This window comes from Esox lucius, chromosome 11 (assembly GCF_011004845.1).
Source record: "Esox lucius isolate fEsoLuc1 chromosome 11, fEsoLuc1.pri, whole genome shotgun sequence".
Classification (NCBI taxonomy): domain Eukaryota; kingdom Metazoa; phylum Chordata; class Actinopteri; order Esociformes; family Esocidae; genus Esox; species Esox lucius.
The window spans coordinates 8,124,267-8,140,807 of record NC_047579.1 but is presented as its reverse complement, the minus strand read 5'-3'; the positions used below and the strand labels follow the sequence as shown (position 1 = coordinate 8,140,807).

General features: G+C 40.6%; 1 protein-coding gene across 5 annotated transcripts in view; it reads right to left on the bottom strand.

The window, feature by feature from the left end:
• The window catches only part of LOC109615482 (zinc finger protein 501-like), a 1,152,720-nt gene that overhangs the window by 15,576 nt on the left and 1,120,603 nt on the right, over positions 1–16,541 (bottom strand). For 2 of the 5 annotated variants that reach the window (XM_034295514.1, XM_020044798.2), the window contains exons 1-2: positions 15,161–15,243; positions 336–573 (exon numbers count right to left, since the gene is read on the bottom strand). The exons of 2 other annotated variants lie outside the window; for them this stretch is intronic. In XM_034295514.1, coding sequence (XP_034151405.1) covers positions 336–552 — 217 coding nt within the window. In that variant the 5' untranslated portion in view covers positions 553–573; positions 15,161–15,243. Of the gene's footprint in view, positions 1–335; positions 574–15,160; positions 15,244–16,541 lie in introns of those variants that run through there. One more of the 5 variants, XM_034295515.1, reaches the window with a different exon arrangement.

Sequence of the window (16,541 nt, the reverse complement as noted above, 5' to 3'; positions counted from 1 at the left end):
TCTGACTACCTATGTCAGCTTTTGAGATGGCAGAGCCACCACAGGGAGTCACTAGAGCACAATGAGATTTGGGAATCCCTGCTGACCATGCCTCCCTCTCTCTGTAATTTCCTGGCCAGTTTACAATTCCCAGCCAATTGTCATCTAGGGGCAAATGCAAGGCTCAAACCTATACTGTGGACTGGAGAACATCTTTAAAAGAGTCAGTATTATTTGGTTTCTAAAACGACAAACAGTAAGTATAACAATATGGAGAATACTGACAGACAGCATGAACAATCATCTAACCTTTCATTGGTAAAAACAACAAAATACAACATTAAACCAGTTCTTACCTTGAGTGAGTAAATCTCCCTCTCCATTATTAATGATAACCACATTCTTCTCCTCCTCCTCCTCCTCCTCATCTTTAATGGTAAGATTCAGCCCCAGTGTTTGACTTTTGTCCTCCAGCTTTACTGATGTCATCTCTGAATCAACCAATGCCCCCTGAGCTTCAGAATCAGAATCCAGTGACACCTGTTTGGTCTCAGTGTGGAAGGAGAGCAGCATGCTGGGTTTGTCCTCCCTCTGCTAAAATAAAGACCAAATCAGAGCCATCCATGACTGATATACATGTTTGTTGGAATAAAATAACAGACCTGTGTCCTACATGAGGTGCACTTTCATTAACTTGAACCCCCCAGAATGGAGGGAAAATACTTCTCACTTATATCATGGTTTATCATTTCCTTGGAAAGTGACAATAAAAATACAATTACAATTTTACCTTTTTGATTATCTTATAAAAAATGAATGCTAGAGCATCCTGGTTACAAGGTATTAGGAGACATTTGACAATAGTTAAGGCCTTGTATTCTCAAAGGGTCATTTAATTAACATCTTGGTTTAATAGTGAAGAATGTAAATATAAGGTAAAAAAATAAATAATATTATATATATATAACAAGCAATACATTTGGTCACAGACGTGAGTTAACTACATTGCAAAAGGTCTCCAATTCCTTGCTAAGCTAAACACGAACAAGCATCCGTAGGCTGGACTGACGACAAATTAACTGCACTTTTTCCGGATGAAACTCACAGTTGTGCTCAAACGTTTGCATACCCTGGGAGAATAAGTAATATAGGTACCATTTATAGCATGAGTGAGCAGGCTAAACATTTAGTTTATTTCTGATGGGATTCATATTCAACTGTAGGTTATAACAGAAAAGCACAATCGTAAAACAAAACAAAAGAAATGAAATCTCCCCTGTTCAATAGTCTGCCTTCCTCTTAGTTCTTAATTCTGTGTTTTGCCCCATTTAGCATCAATGGCAACATGCAGTCTTTTGTAATAGTTGTCTATGAGGCCCCGAATTCTTGTTGGTGGTATAGCTCCTCATTCGTCTTGGCAAAATACCTCCAGGTCATGCAAAGTCTTTGGTCGTCTTGCATGAACTGCATGTTTGAGATCTCCCCAGAGTGGCTGGATGATATTAAGTTCAGGAAATTGTGATGACCGAAAGGACAAGATCCCGGATACAGGCGGCCGAAATGAGCTTTCTCCGCAGGGTGGCTGGGCGATCCCTTAGAGATAGGGTGAGAAGCTCGGTCACCCGGGAGGAGCTCAGAGTAGAGCCGCTGCTCCTCCACATCGAGAGGGGTCAGCTGAGGTGGCTTGGGCATCTGTTTCGGATGCCTCCGGAACGCCTTCCTGGGAAGGTGTTCCGGTCCCGTCCCACCGGGAGGAGACCCCGGGGAAGACCTAGGACACGCTGGAGGGACTTGTTGTGGAAATTTCTATGCACAATGTATTCTCTCTGAGTAAAGGACTGAGTCCCACTGTTAAGATAGGTACAGGAATGTGTGGGACCTGGTATTTGCATAGGGGACATCTATTGTCTGTCCAGATGCAGATCAATGGGTTTTAGGACAGGATAGGAGAAGATACAGCAAGGGGGCAGTAAGGCCAGTTGGCCCCTTTGGGTAAACATTATTGCAGGAAGGATAAGGTGGGGGAAGATAGCATTTGACGTGTGTGATAGAACAAAGGGAAAGGTGTTTGATTGACATGAAACAGATGGCAGCATCTTACCACACCCCTTCTTCCTATGTAATAAATACTGTCGATTGCCTGTTTTCATTTAGAAACTATCCACCGTTACTTTGTAACCTGTAGGTTAACCGTGCACGGCCAGAGAAAGCTCTGGAATTCTAGTACCGTCCAGAAAAGGCTTATCCTTTGACGGGCTGAGAAAGAGTGCCTGACGGGAGCTGTGACTCGTGCTTGATCAGTACAGGTTTCCTGCGGAAATTGAATTTGGGGGTAAGAACGCAATTCGGTATAAAAACTTAAAGTTGGACTTATAGTTTAAAATCTGCAGTAAAAGGTTGGACCTTTTTAAAATCTCATTTGTGGGCTGACGAGCTTGACTTCGCTTTCTGGTTGTGTTGAGTATAAATTAGATTTACTGGGTAAATCTGAAACATGGGGACGTGCGACAGTAAATCTTTGCCGGTCTCTCGTGTTTACGCTGGACCGGCAAAAATTATCACTGACGTATATGGTGTTTGGACATGTGAACAATGTTTCTTGGAGTGTTATTAGGTTTTCCGGCGACTGGCGTTTTCATTCGGTGATGGATGCGCGGCCTGTCGGGCTGATTGGAGGTAGATGGCCGTGGTAACGTATGAAAAGTTGTTTGGAAAGCGTAGGCTACGGTGTGTAGACAGTGTGGAGTATATTGATCTGTGTTGTAGTTTTTTTTTTTGCTCAGGTTAGATGGCTCGTTCTCCTCTGATCGCCCGTCACCCCACCCCGCGGAGTTCAGCTGGACCGATAGGTGGGTCTCTTTGGAGGCCGGATCGGGACACTGCATCGTTGGAGTCATAACGTGGCCAAGCTCTGTGGACTTTTTCGTTGTGAACGTGGAAATGCTGTGGGCCGCTGGAGGCCGTTTTCTGCTCCGCTTTGGAAGTGTTGAGCATGTCTACGAGTTTCAAGAAAAGTTCCAAAAGTGGGGAGTTGTATACACCAGGTGTACACACCCGTAATCTCTTTGGCCTTGCCGCGAGTGATTCAACGGGAACACGCAGGAACGCTGAACCGCCTGAGGGAGGGGTGCGGACGGTCAGACAGGGGACCAGAGGGAGCATCAACCGGTGAGATTGTTCCTTAATACAGTTTTCATATGCTTTAGTAAACAATGTGGTTGTTTTTGTAAGTCAGATTTGATGGTTTTGTAGAAATTGATAGATGGATTTGAGTAAGTATGGTGACTAGAAGTTTTTTTTGAGTATTGCAGTCAGGGCGGCTGTAGTTAGAAACATGTCGTTTTTGTTCCATGTCCTGACACCAATTCCCGTGCAGCAGTTGGACTGCGTGATGGAGTATAGCGTGCTCCTGTATGTGTGTTTGTGAAGTGTGGTGTTTTGGTTAATAGCGACTGTAGTTAGGCCTGACAACCATTCCTATGCTGCTAACCTATTGCGTTGCGATTAGTGCTGGATTATAAGCGGTTGGACTGCTTGAACGTCTGCAATTTAGGTTGGACTTAAATATGCAATTGAGATTGGATCTCATACTTTCCTGTAAATTGCCGCAATTGTTGGTCAGCTTATGGTTTGGATCAGTATGCTACAGAAGTTGTATATGCACGCGCCACATGTGTTTGTTCTGTTTGTGGTCATCATCTAGTAAATGCATTTGTCCATTTTGGTATTCCCTGTGCACGAGGGATCCGATTGGCTGCATTGAGTATTCCTTGATAGAATATTGGATCTCGTTTACCGAGGTTGGTGTTAACTTGGAAGTATTTGTAATCGCAATGTTTCTTCTTGTTTGGTGTGCGTTTGGGCGAACGCTTACATTGCGTTGTTAACATGGTTATTATGCGAGGCCTACTCTTTTGGCTTTTCCCTTTGTGCTGAAATTGTGTTGAAATTGAATTTGCCTGATGGCTGGCACACGTGGGAGTGTTAGCCTGCTAACTTAAGTGTTTAAGAGAATATTGTCCGAAATATAATTAGAGGGATAGCTTGGAAATTGGTATAATGATGATTCTGTGATTTGGTAAAATATGGTCCTGTGGTTTCGTAATGAGGGGTTAAAATAGTGTTTTCTCTCTCCTTGTATGGAGTGGGATGCAGACCATAGCGAAAGTTTTAGTATTAAGGTAATATGCTGTTTTCCATGAAGACTGGATTCAGCAAATATAGTCATAGCCTGCAAAAGAGGGTAAAATGACTACGGCCCGTTTATTCCCCAAATAGTCAAAGCCAGTTTATCCCCCGTTTAAATTAACCTAAAATTAGACGTCCTATTTTAAATGCTAAATTGAGTTTGGTTAAATAAAGGAGTTCTCTTATAAGTGTTTTCCAACGATAACTGGGATAATACTTGTTTTTTTTTTTAAAACCAACGCATGATACTCGTTCATGGAATTTGAATTCTGGAATGGTACGTTAGTGAACAAATAGGGTATTGATGTAAAGGTGTTTAAGGCTGCATTGAGTTTCCTTTGGATTTCTTATTGTACCTTGATTATAGTGACGTCATAAATCTGTTTTCTGCCTGGAGTGCCATTCTTAAGAGTTTCTTAATTTCCACCATAATGTTGAGTTTCTGTATAGATAATGATAAGCACATTTTTACAAACTGCGAAAATATTAGATAGGTTGGACTCCAAATCTAAAATCTTAAGTTAACGAACGATGTAGGCTAAATTGAGAGGATGGTCTGGGGACCATAAAGGAACATTTGGCCTTGCTAATGGCTTACCATATATGTGTTGAGCTCAGAGCTTCAGGAAGGGTGGGCAGGTCCACTGGGATGGCTTCCGCCACCCTTAACATTATATCAAGGTAGCATATTACTAAGGGTTAAATTCGAGTGTTCAGCCTGTTCTCACACGTGGTAATTTTACCAACACATGTTCAGTTTTGGGATGATAAAACATTAAGTGAAAGCAGAATAAGTTTTCCTTTTGGTTGCTTTAATGTTTACATTTATGATTTCGAATCAAATTGTAGTAAGGGTGGAGACCTTGAGTCATCCAACATTGTTAATTGCTAGAACAAATTCGATGTCTTTGCATGAGATATGCATGGAAGTAGCGATTTTGGCTGACCGCCACTATTTTGAATGACGTAGACTTACATCTAAAATTGAGAAAATTCCCTAGAGTTTAGGAGGTAAATTGAGTCATGATGTTTGTTGGTCTCAAATTAGTTTGGCCATTGCCTGTGTAGATGCACATTTTTATGTGCTAATTTGGGAGTTCCTTCACACGAGCGACCGTGTGTGTTGTACGGTTTTTATTTCCTTTGTTTTTCTTATTTTCGGTTGTTTTGGTTGGATATTCAGTTTGCGACATTTACTGGATGTATGTTAGATTCCTCCTAACTATCGATTTTCTTTTTAATTTCGGTCCTGTAATGGTTCTGCTTTCAAGCTTGAAGTCATTTTCTGTCTTGAAAGCAAGGGGGGGATTGTATGAAATGATTATCTATAGTGGAAAAGAGTTGAACTTAGAGTTTTTTTGTCAAATTGGGTTTTTGAAATGTATGTTTTATGCAAAATCTAACATGGTTATGGTTGAGTAGAATACATCTTACCATTTTGAAATGGTTTAGCTAAGCAATACCAAATTTGATGGGTGTGTTACTGTTCAGTTAGTTTAATATTTGATTAGAAGTAATCATATTAATCTCATGCATTATGGAATAAGTGGGTAGAAACGTGCAGGGAGCACATTTAGTTATTTCTTACATGTTTACAAAATGTTGCCATGGTTTAATTGATATTGAGAAAATAATTCTGCATCAAGTTATATTTCTGGTAAAGTTGAGAAGTCTTACATAGTCTAAATTGCATAAAGAGAGGTACAGACCCACTGGAGCACTCCACTCACTGACACAAAAAACAGGTTGAGATGGATTTTAACTTGTTTGGACTCTTTAGAAGAGAAACAGACATTATCAAAATTGGGTATTCTAATTCTAATTTAAGTTCTGTCCTAGTAGGCAATCATTGGAAAGTTAATGGTTAACAGAGGTTTCTTTGAGGTGAATGAAGAGGAAAAAAGGTTGTTTTACTATTGTCAATGCCTGGGTTGTTTCAAGATAACAACAGTGTCCCTTAGTGATAAGGTGACAATCCTTCAAGACCAGGGTCCGTTATCCTTAGGTTAGTAAACCACCCCCCACTCCAGGGAGAGCCCTGTGGTGGTAAAGGAGTAAAAAGGGGGGGTCATGATTTATGACAGGATTTCAGAGTGTGTTTGATGTGCTAGGATAATAAGAAGAGACTTGGAGACATTCACACTAAGTTTCATCTTGTAGAGAAATTAGGCTAAATAACAGTTATGTTAGCTGACCTTCAAGATGGTGTGAAATGTTTGATTTGAAATAAGGTATTTGATCCTTTATGTGAAACAATGGTGAATTTGATTGTAGTTCCGATACAACACAGTCAGATGTAAATTATATAGGTGAACTGAGAATTGTTCATGAACTGCTCTTAGAGAGTGGTACTTCAATGCAAGCAAACTATCTTAACTGATGAGTTTTTGGAACAGTAATGAGAAATGTGAAATTGTGTTCTTCTGTTCTTTGTGTTGGTTGTTACACCAACTATAGAAAAGGTTGGAATTGTTATTTTGCTACACTAACAGAACAGAAGCACCAGAGATGTTAATGTTTTAACGATACTGTTATTGATTTCAACTGTTCTAATCTATTTGGAGAAAAGAAGTAGAGAAATATTGGAAATATAGGGTTTGAGTGTTTGGTAGTGTGTGGTCCTAATGTATCAGCGAGATGCAACAAGCTAACGTGATGGACATATGTGATGATGTACTGTGCAGTTGGAACTAATCTTCTCAAGGATAATTCACACATTCAGATACAGAACACTTGAAAGCGATTCGGCAACAGAGGACTTGCTGGAGCCCAGAGAGAGACTGAGCTTGGCTTAAAAGGACAACTGTGAGGTGGCTGAGGTGAGATGGATCTCACAGACACACAGACAGACTGTCCTACAGCTGAGAGAGGAGTCGACTCTGGCCCGCTGCACGTCTAGGTGCCGCACGTCTACAGGATGCTGGGTTCCTGTGAGCTGGACTGACTCGAGTCCTGATGGTTCTGCAATGTGATGGAGAAGGCAACCTCCGACCGAGAGGATGGAGGCGTAGGAAAGATCTACTGCACAACATCATGCTACGCTGATTGGGTCCATACCAGGTACATCTCATCTGCTGTCCAGGTAGCTGAGAGAGGAACCTGGGGTCGACGACACGCTACACGAGGATTGCAGTGTTTGAAGGTTAGACACAGTGAATTGAAGTCACTGAGGGAAAGTGAACAGTCACTTTCTACATGGCCTTTAGCTCTAGAACCTTTAGCTAAAACTGGTCATCTTGGAGTTCACAAAGGAGAACACACAGATTCTCCTGGCCTGGCTGATAAAGCAGCTAGAATGGAGACAACAAGAGCTGTGTCTGCATTTGAGCTGTGAAGGACAACACCTTGGAATATACATCTGACTTTTTCGTTATGTTACATCGGCCTGTCAAAGAAATGGTTCATAACTGACTGTCTGACGTTTGGAAGAGCAGAACATTTGAGATGACTTTGGAAGAACATCCAAATGGAACCATGGAGAGGACATTTCAGTGAATTGAGCAATTGGCATGAGAGAACATTGTAACAGTGATAAATTGAAGGATGCATTCAGTGATAGGTGTTTATGATGATTTTAACATAAAAGTTTTGCTGTACTATGTTATGATTCTGTATGATGACAATGTGTGATCTTGGAGTTTATACGGAAGGTAATGATCTAGAAGAATGTAAAGGAGGATCCAGACATTTCAGATTTGCACAGTTCTCTAATCATTAAGGATAATAATATTGACTGGGTCATGTTGTTAAAGAGTACTGTTTTGTTGCAGTCTACATCCTAATGAGTGAACTGTTTAAGGTTTGATACCAAGGTTTGACATGGTATCAAGAGGATGGATTGTTGTGGAAATTTCTATGCACAATGTATTCTCTCTGAGTAAAGGACTGAGTCCCACTGTTAAGATAGGTACAGGAATGTGTGGGACCTGGTATTTGCATAGGGGACATCTATTGTCTGTCCAGATGCAGATCAATGGGTTTTAGGACAGGATAGGAGAAGATACAGCAAGGGGGCAGTAAGGCCAGTTGGCCCCTTTGGGTAAACATTATTGCAGGAAGGATAAGGTGGGGGAAGATAGCATTTGACGTGTGTGATAGAACAAAGGGAAAGGTGTTTGATTGACATGAAACAGATGGCAGCATCTTACCACACCCCTTCTTCCTATGTAATAAATACTGTCGATTGCCTGTTTTCATTTAGAAACTATCCACCGTTACTTTGTAACCTGTATACTTTCTCCTTGCAAGTTTCATTAAAACCGTTTATTGCGCAATTGATTTCTCCTGTCTTACCTACCATTTTCATAGAACTTTGGAGTTTTAGAAATTGCCATCACAGACTATGTCTCCCGGCTGGCCTGGGAATGCCTCGGTGTCCCCCCGGAAGAGCTGGAGGAAGTGTCTGGGGAGAAGGAAGTCTGGGCATCCCTGCTTAGACTGCTGCCCCCGCGACCCGGCCCCGGATAAGCGGAAGAAGATGGTATGGTATGGAAATTGTGATGGCCACTCCAGAACCTTTTTCTGCTGTAACCACTGGAGGGTCCACTCAGACTTGTGCTTAGGGTCATTGGCGTGTTGGAAAGTCCAATAGCTTCCCATGCGGCTTTCGTGTAGAAGAATGCAAATTGTCTGCCAGTATTCTCTGATAACATGCTGTATTCATCTTGGCATCAATTTTCACAAGACTCCCTGTGCCTTTAGAGCTCACACAACCCTAAAACATCAGTGGCCATAAGCTCTATTTTTGTATCGTCACTCCAAATTGGGCATATTGCGACCAGGCTTTTTTGGGAATTGGTGTAGTAAAGGCTTCTTTCTAGTAACTTGACCATGCAGCTACTTTTTGTTCAAGTATCGTTGTATTGTGATCCTTAAACAACCACACAGTCTTTTTCCAGAGCAGCCTGTATTTCTCCTGAGGTTATCTGTGGGTTTTTCTTTGTATCCCGAACAATTATTCGGACAGTTTTGGCTGAAATCTTTCTTGGTCTACCTGACCTTGGCTTGGTATCAAGAGATCCTCGAATGTTCCACTTCTTAATAAGTGATTGAACAGTACTGACTGGCATTTGCAAAGCTTTTGATATCTTTTTATATCCTATTCCATCTTTATGAAGTTTCATTACCTTGTTACGCAGGTCTTTTGACAGTTCTTTTCTGCTCCACATGGCTCAGTATCTAGCCTTCTCAGTGCATCCACGTGAGAGCTAACAAACTCATTGAATATTTATACACAGACACTAATTGCAATTTAAAAGACCTCAGGTGTGGGAAATTGACCTTTAATTGCCATTTTAATCTGTGTGTCACCTTGTGTGTCTGTAACAAGGCCAAACATTCAAAGGTATGTCAACTTTTGATCAGAGCCATTTGGGAGATTTCTGTAACCATTATGATTTAAAAAGGAGCCAAACAACTGTGATAATAAATGGCTTCATATGGATCACTATCACTATCCTTAAATAAAAGTGTTTTTGCATGATCAGTCAAAAAGCTGCTTGCTGTACTTAAAAAGAAACAGCTAGAAAACAGGCCTAATCTGGGCTCTTCCTATAAATCCTGTTGAGCACTGTGGCACCCATTATAGAAATGTGTTGAACTGATGTATTAGTGAATTCTAAAGATCTGTTTTTAATAGTGAGATGGTTGTAAAGTACAGAGTCAGTGTTTAGACAGGATGGGGAGTGCCAAGTGTGAGGAGAGGTCTTTGTTCAATTGTTGTGGCACACATTCGTGCAAGTTATCAGTAGACCAGTGGGTCTACCATCAGGGTGTCTGTTCTTTATACTTTAGGAATGTGGCCAGCGGCCTGAGTGTCTCTAACGATGTTCCCCGACCCCCTTGACACTAAAGACCTAGGACAGGATAGAGGGAGACAGGTGGGGGCAGGAAGGGATAAGGTAACTGTTGTCTTTAAAGAATGAATGAGCAGCCTTACCACACCCTTATTCTCTGTAATAAATACTGACTGTCAATGTATTGTCCTCAGAGATTCCTCACAGCCCTGTTATGATAGGCTTAGAACGCATCTCTATATTTGCAAATATTATATAATAAACCGCTAGTTGTGCCTAGAGAATTTTGTCTCTGTGCTTACTTCCAAAAAGAGTTCTAATAAATGGAATTGCCATAACACACCAATTCTACTTCAGAATTCTTTACAAACATTCTAATTCCAGCCAATTGTTCTACGTCACAATACCATACTAGCCAGTAGTCAAATAGCTTTAAATGCACCGTAAATTTACCTCACTGTTCCTTTAACAAAAGGTGGCCACTAAATGTCTTACCATTGTTCACCTGGGTTACAACTCATGAAACTCAGCATTGTTAAGCTTTCGGGCACCTACCCTTAAAAAGCCACCATACCCATAAAATTGGCAACACAGCAATATGACATTAATGGCAATCCGCTACACAGCGATACAGCATTTAATGGCATTCAACATTCAAATGTATTAGCAATTATATTCACTTACTGGGTACGAAGCACCAGTTTTCATGGAGGTTTATAGGCTAGTTGTATTGCTCAATGTGGCTTTTAGGGGGAGATTAGAGAAGAAAATAAGTAAGAAGTGACATTCTGAAGCTTCTTTTATCTATACATTTTTTTTTTAAATGAATTACTCTGCAGGGCTGCCTGCTGTAAATGATGAAGATTTTGGCCTGACAAATCAACTACTGGACTACCACAGTTGGCTGTCGCATATGGCTGGTTAAACAAAATCTACCTGTTTTTTGCATAGACTTTTCTCTCAACCGCAGGAAGAATTATAAAGAGGGGGCTGGAGGGGGTGGCCCCACACATTTCACTGAACATCCTATTCATAGACTAATATACATGTGAGCAGCCCATCCAGGTACTTTGCCTTCATGTCGACCTCCTGCCCATTTTTAAGGGAAAGCAACACCTTTAATTTGACTGAAATTAAATACAAAATCCAATATCTTTGCCAATTAATTAGCACAAAATAAGAAAAACATACGCTTTTCAGCTATTAGGTGCACAAATGCTATGGCCAGTCAGGCAAACAATTATGTTACATAGAAAAAACTAAAGAAACGGGTTGAGTGTCCTTTCAGTTTGTCTTCATCAAAGTGGACGAATGATCCAACCCAGTGGCCAGAGGTGTCATATCCTGATATTTACAACCACATTACTGAATCTCCAGGTCACTTTATTTTGCTCTTTTGGTAGTCTGTCTGATGTGATGTTAATGTATACTAATTACAACGCTAACATGTTTAGCAAGCTAACTAGCTAGCATCCTGCAACTATTAGGTAGGCTATAACATACGGTAGTCAGTAATAATTCCATCCTCACCCACAGGGGTTCAGCATTTTGACACACTATGAAATGACATCATTATGATGATATATTTACAGTCTATGCTTTTGACATTAACTAAGTTGTGATGAACAGTTTACCACAGACATTAACGTGTTGAATGGATGGGTCCCATAGTTGACCATCCTCTCTGCAGATGGCTTGAAGCCACAGATCTACAGTGGGGCAAAAAAGTATTTAGTCAGCCACCAATTGTGCAAGTTCACCCACTTAAAAAGATGAGAGAGGCCTGTAATTTTCATCATAGGTACACTTTAACTATGAGAGACAAAATGAGAAAAAGAAAATCCAGAATCACTTTGTAGGATTCTTTATGAATTTATTGGTAAATTATGGTGGAAAATAAGTATTTGGTCAATAACAAAAGTTCCTCTCAATACTTTGTTATATACCCTTTGATGGCAATGAAAGAGGTAAAATGTTTTCTGTAAGTCTTCACAAGGTTTTCACACACTGTTGCTGGTATTTTGGCCCATTCCTCCATGCAGATCTCCTCTAGAGCAGTGATGTTTTGGGGCTGTCGCTGGGCAACACGGACTTTCAACACCATCCAAAGATTTTCTATGGGGTTGAGATCTGGTGACTGGCTAGGTCACTCCAGGACCTTACGAAGCCACTCCTTCGTTGCCCGGGCGGTGTGTTTGGGATCACTGTCATGCTGAAAGACCCAGCCACGTTTCATCTTCAATGCCCTTGCTGAAGATGAAAACCAAAATCTCACGATACATAGCCCCATTCATTCTTTCCTTTACATGGATCAGTCGTCCTGGTCCCTTTGCAGAAGAACAGCCCCAAAGCATGATGTTTCCACACCCATGCTTCACAGTAGGTATGGTGTTCTTTGGATGCAACTCAGCATTCTTTCTCCTCTAAACACGACAAGTTGAGTTTTTAACAAAAAGTTCTATTTTGGTTTCATCTGACCATATGACATTCTCCCAATCCTCTTCTGGACCTTCCAAATGCTCTCTAGCAAACCTCAGATGGGCCTGGACATGTACTGGCTTAAGCAGGGGGACACGTCTGGCATTGCAGGATTTGAGTCCCTGGTGGTGTAGTGTGTTACTGATGGTAGCCTTTGTTACTTTGGTCCCAGCTCTCTGCAGGTCATTCACTAGGTCCCCCCGTGTGGTTCTGGGATTTATGCTCACTTGAGATCATTTTGATCCCACGGGGTGAGATCTTGCGTGGAGCCCGGGATCGAGGGAGATTATCAGTGGTCTTGTATTTCTTCCATTTTCTTATAATAGCTCCCACAGTTGATTTGTTCACACCAAGCTGCTTACCTATTGCAGATTCAGTCTTCCCAACCTGGTGCAGGTCTACAATTTTGTTTCTGGTGTCCTTTGACAGCTCTTTGGTCTTGGCCATAGTGGAGTTTGGAGTGTGACTGTTTGAGGTTGTGGACAGGTGTCTTTTATACTGATAAGTTCAAACAGGTGCCATTAATACAGGCAACGAGTGGAGGACAGAGGAGCCTCTTAAAGAAGTTGTTACAGGTCTGTGAGAGCCAGAAATCTTGCTTGTTTGTAGGTGACCAAATACTTATTTTACCAAGAAAAAAGCACACTGTATTTTTGTGTTCTTTACTCTTTGGGGAAGTAAAGAAAAAGCGTAAACTAGGTTTTTCTTTTCATGTTTGATGCGAAAAACACAGCAGGTTCTCAGGGAGGGTGCCAGTAATATTTCCAAGTGTCGTCTATACCCGCACTGGGACTTTTACAGCGCTCGTGTTCCCCCAAAAGGGGCGTTGTCGTTCGGACGAGGGGGGAAGTGATGTATAGCTGCTCTAAGGTATTGAAGAGTAGAGTAAAGAGTGAGCGGTTGGGAATATTTGTTTCTGGGTGGGGTCAATAGGATATACAGAATAGCAATGGGAAGGTCGACTGATCTTTAAGTAGTTGAGTAGAGTTTGAATCATTCGAGCCATTTTGTTCATTTGAGTCAGTAATGCCCATAGTTACCCCCCCCTCCCAATGAAGCCCAAGATTTCAACTATGTTTATCATTACAATCAACGACAACATTAAACATTGCAGGTCTACCATCCAATTATCAGTTACAAACATCTTTATAATGCTACTTTTCTTCGAAAACTTAAAACTAACAGCTATTGAACTGAGCACTGAGCTGGGGGTCAGCATATTCCGTGGTTGGGCAGAACTCCACTGCCAGCCATTCAAATGAATGAAACAATCGTTCAATTGAACGAAAGCATTTAACTGATCAGTGTATAATTTGATGTGTTTATCATGACAATAAGTAATAAACCACTACAGATTCATTATTGTACCATGCATCCAATTATCAGTTACAAATATATCCTTATTGCCAACTAGATCTATCTTTGTGAACGTAAAACTAACAGCCACTGGATAGAAAGTAGGCTATGATCTCATCTATGTTTATCATTACAATCAACTACTACATTAACTACTGTAGGCCAGCCATGCGTACATCTGTTACAAACATATCTTTATAATAATACTGTACTGTCTTGATCCATTTTTCTTTGCGAACATAAAACTTAGCAAAACACTTTGTATAATTTGATTTGTTTATCATGACTATTCAAAAGGTGCTTCAACAAAGTATTAGTTTAAGGGTGTGAACACTTATACAACCAGGTAATTGTAAGGTTTTAATAATAATACTCTGTAAATAATACTCTGATACACCGACTAAGGTTAAAATAGATTTCATTCATCATATCCATTTTGCGGTAAAAACATATGTATTGCTCAGGATTTCTAAATCATAGAAAATCTCAAAATCTTCTCAAAGTAAAGATCTCAATGATCTATAGGGAATGCAACTCTTATGCCAGCCATCACATTATCACAAAGGTGTCACTTATCAAATTGTGTAATGTATTTTGGAATTAAACTCTTAAAACTCTTCAATAATGGCTTGTAGCTACTTAGTCTAACCAGTTTAGGTTGTATGAGAGTAACACCATCCAGCCTTATATACATTACATTTAGCTTGCAGGAATATTTTTCCCCATGGATTACTCCCAAAGAGCAGCAGGGATTACAAGAAGCCTGGAAGAGATCAATGTGAAGGACCTCCAGTCAATCTCGATTATTAAAGGCAGAGGTTTTATGGCAGGGCTGCCCAACCCTGTTGCTGGAGATCTACTGTACTGTAGGTTCTCTTCAACCCCATCGTGTGACTAAGCTTTTCATCCAGCTACATATTAGAATCAGGTGTGCTAAGTTAGAGCTGGAGACATCCAGCCTTCTCCAGGCAGCCCTTTAATGTATTTGAAAAGTCACTTGATTGGTACAATATAATCAATTGCAGACCTGTAAAGACTGTCAAGACATAGTACGGGCAACTTTACAACATTAATTGTTGTTCTCACATCAGACATATGGATTTCCAGGTCAACGGAGGCATATTTGACAGTCCTTTCCTTTCAATACAACCGGCAAAAATGCTTAACGTTAAAAAAAAAATATTAACCCACACTCATGTTTTTCAAAACGTATTTTGTCACAAAAACGACCACGCACAGGACGATATCATACATCAAACTTGTACAATTAGTTGGGCTTAACAACTATATTTTAGCAAGACGCACAGCAGGGAAGTTTTACAAAGCAGAGTCACAAAGCAAAATACTGTTCTTTAACAACTTACCACTTTAGCGAAATGGATCTATATTCGTAATTCACAAACAGTTACTGATGTCTTGAAAACAGCGTCTTGTATCTGCGTCTTGTGAGCAACATTAAAGAAACACTTCCGGGTCACGAAAATCTGGAATTTAAAAAAATAAAAGAGACCAACGAATTACTTAAAAACTGAGATAAATTGAGTTTATTGTTTGAGAACATGTTCAAATATGATCATATTTAAGAGTAATTTCGATAAAAAGTGGGTGTTAGTGGGTGTTAAAACAAGTTCCAAGGGTAAAATTCAGACAATGCCAATGACAGAATATGGAATACATATTTTGCCTCATAACTCAAACTATATATGAATATTCCACAGAAAAAACAGTGTAGGAAATGTCCAGGAGAATGTGTAGAGTAAGACAAACCTGTCTAATCATGGGGAACAGTGTGCAACATCTAGCAACACAATATTTCCACACCCTCTTTTTCCACAATGTAACTCAATGGATGTACATATTGACTCATACTGAAAAAACTGTTCTATATGCCGCAGTGAATGTATTGTAGGAAATGTTCAGGAGACTTTATACAGTGATTATATGCACAAACAAATCAAGGGGCACTGTGTATTTAAAAATGTTGTTGGCATTTTACTCCACCCATCCCATTGGCCACAATGCAAATCACTGTATATGAAATATACACTCACCTAAAGGATTATTAGGAACACCTGTTCAATTTCTCATTAATGCAATTATCTAATCAACTAATCACATGGCAGTTGCTTCAATGCATTTAGGGGTGTGGTCCTGGTCAAGACAATCTCCTGAACTCCAAACTGAATGTCAGAATGGGAAAGAAAGGTGATTTAAGCAAATTTGAGCGTGGCATGGTTGTTGGTGCCAGACGGGCCGATATGAGTATTTCACAATCTGCTCAGTTACTGGGATTTTCACGCACAACCATTTCTAGGGTTTACAAAGAATGGTGTGAAAAGGGAAAAACATCCAGTATGCGGCAGTCCTGTGAGCGAAAATGCCTTGTTGATGCTAGAGGTCAGAGGAGAATGGGCCGACTGATTCAAGCTGATAGAAGAGCAACTTTGACTGAAATAACCGCTCGTTACAACCGAGGTATGCAGCAAAGCATTTGTGAAACCACAACACGCACATCCTTGAGGCGGATGGGCTACAACAGCAGAAGACCCCGCCGGGTACCACTCATCTCCACTACAAATAGGAAAAAGAGGCTACAATTTGCACGAGCTCACCAAAATCAGACAGTTGAAGACTGGAAGAATGTTGCCTGGTCTGATGAGTCTCGATTTCTGTTGAGACATTCAGAATGAGAACATGGATCCTTCATGCCTTGTTATCACTGTGCAGGCTGGTGGTGGTGGTGTA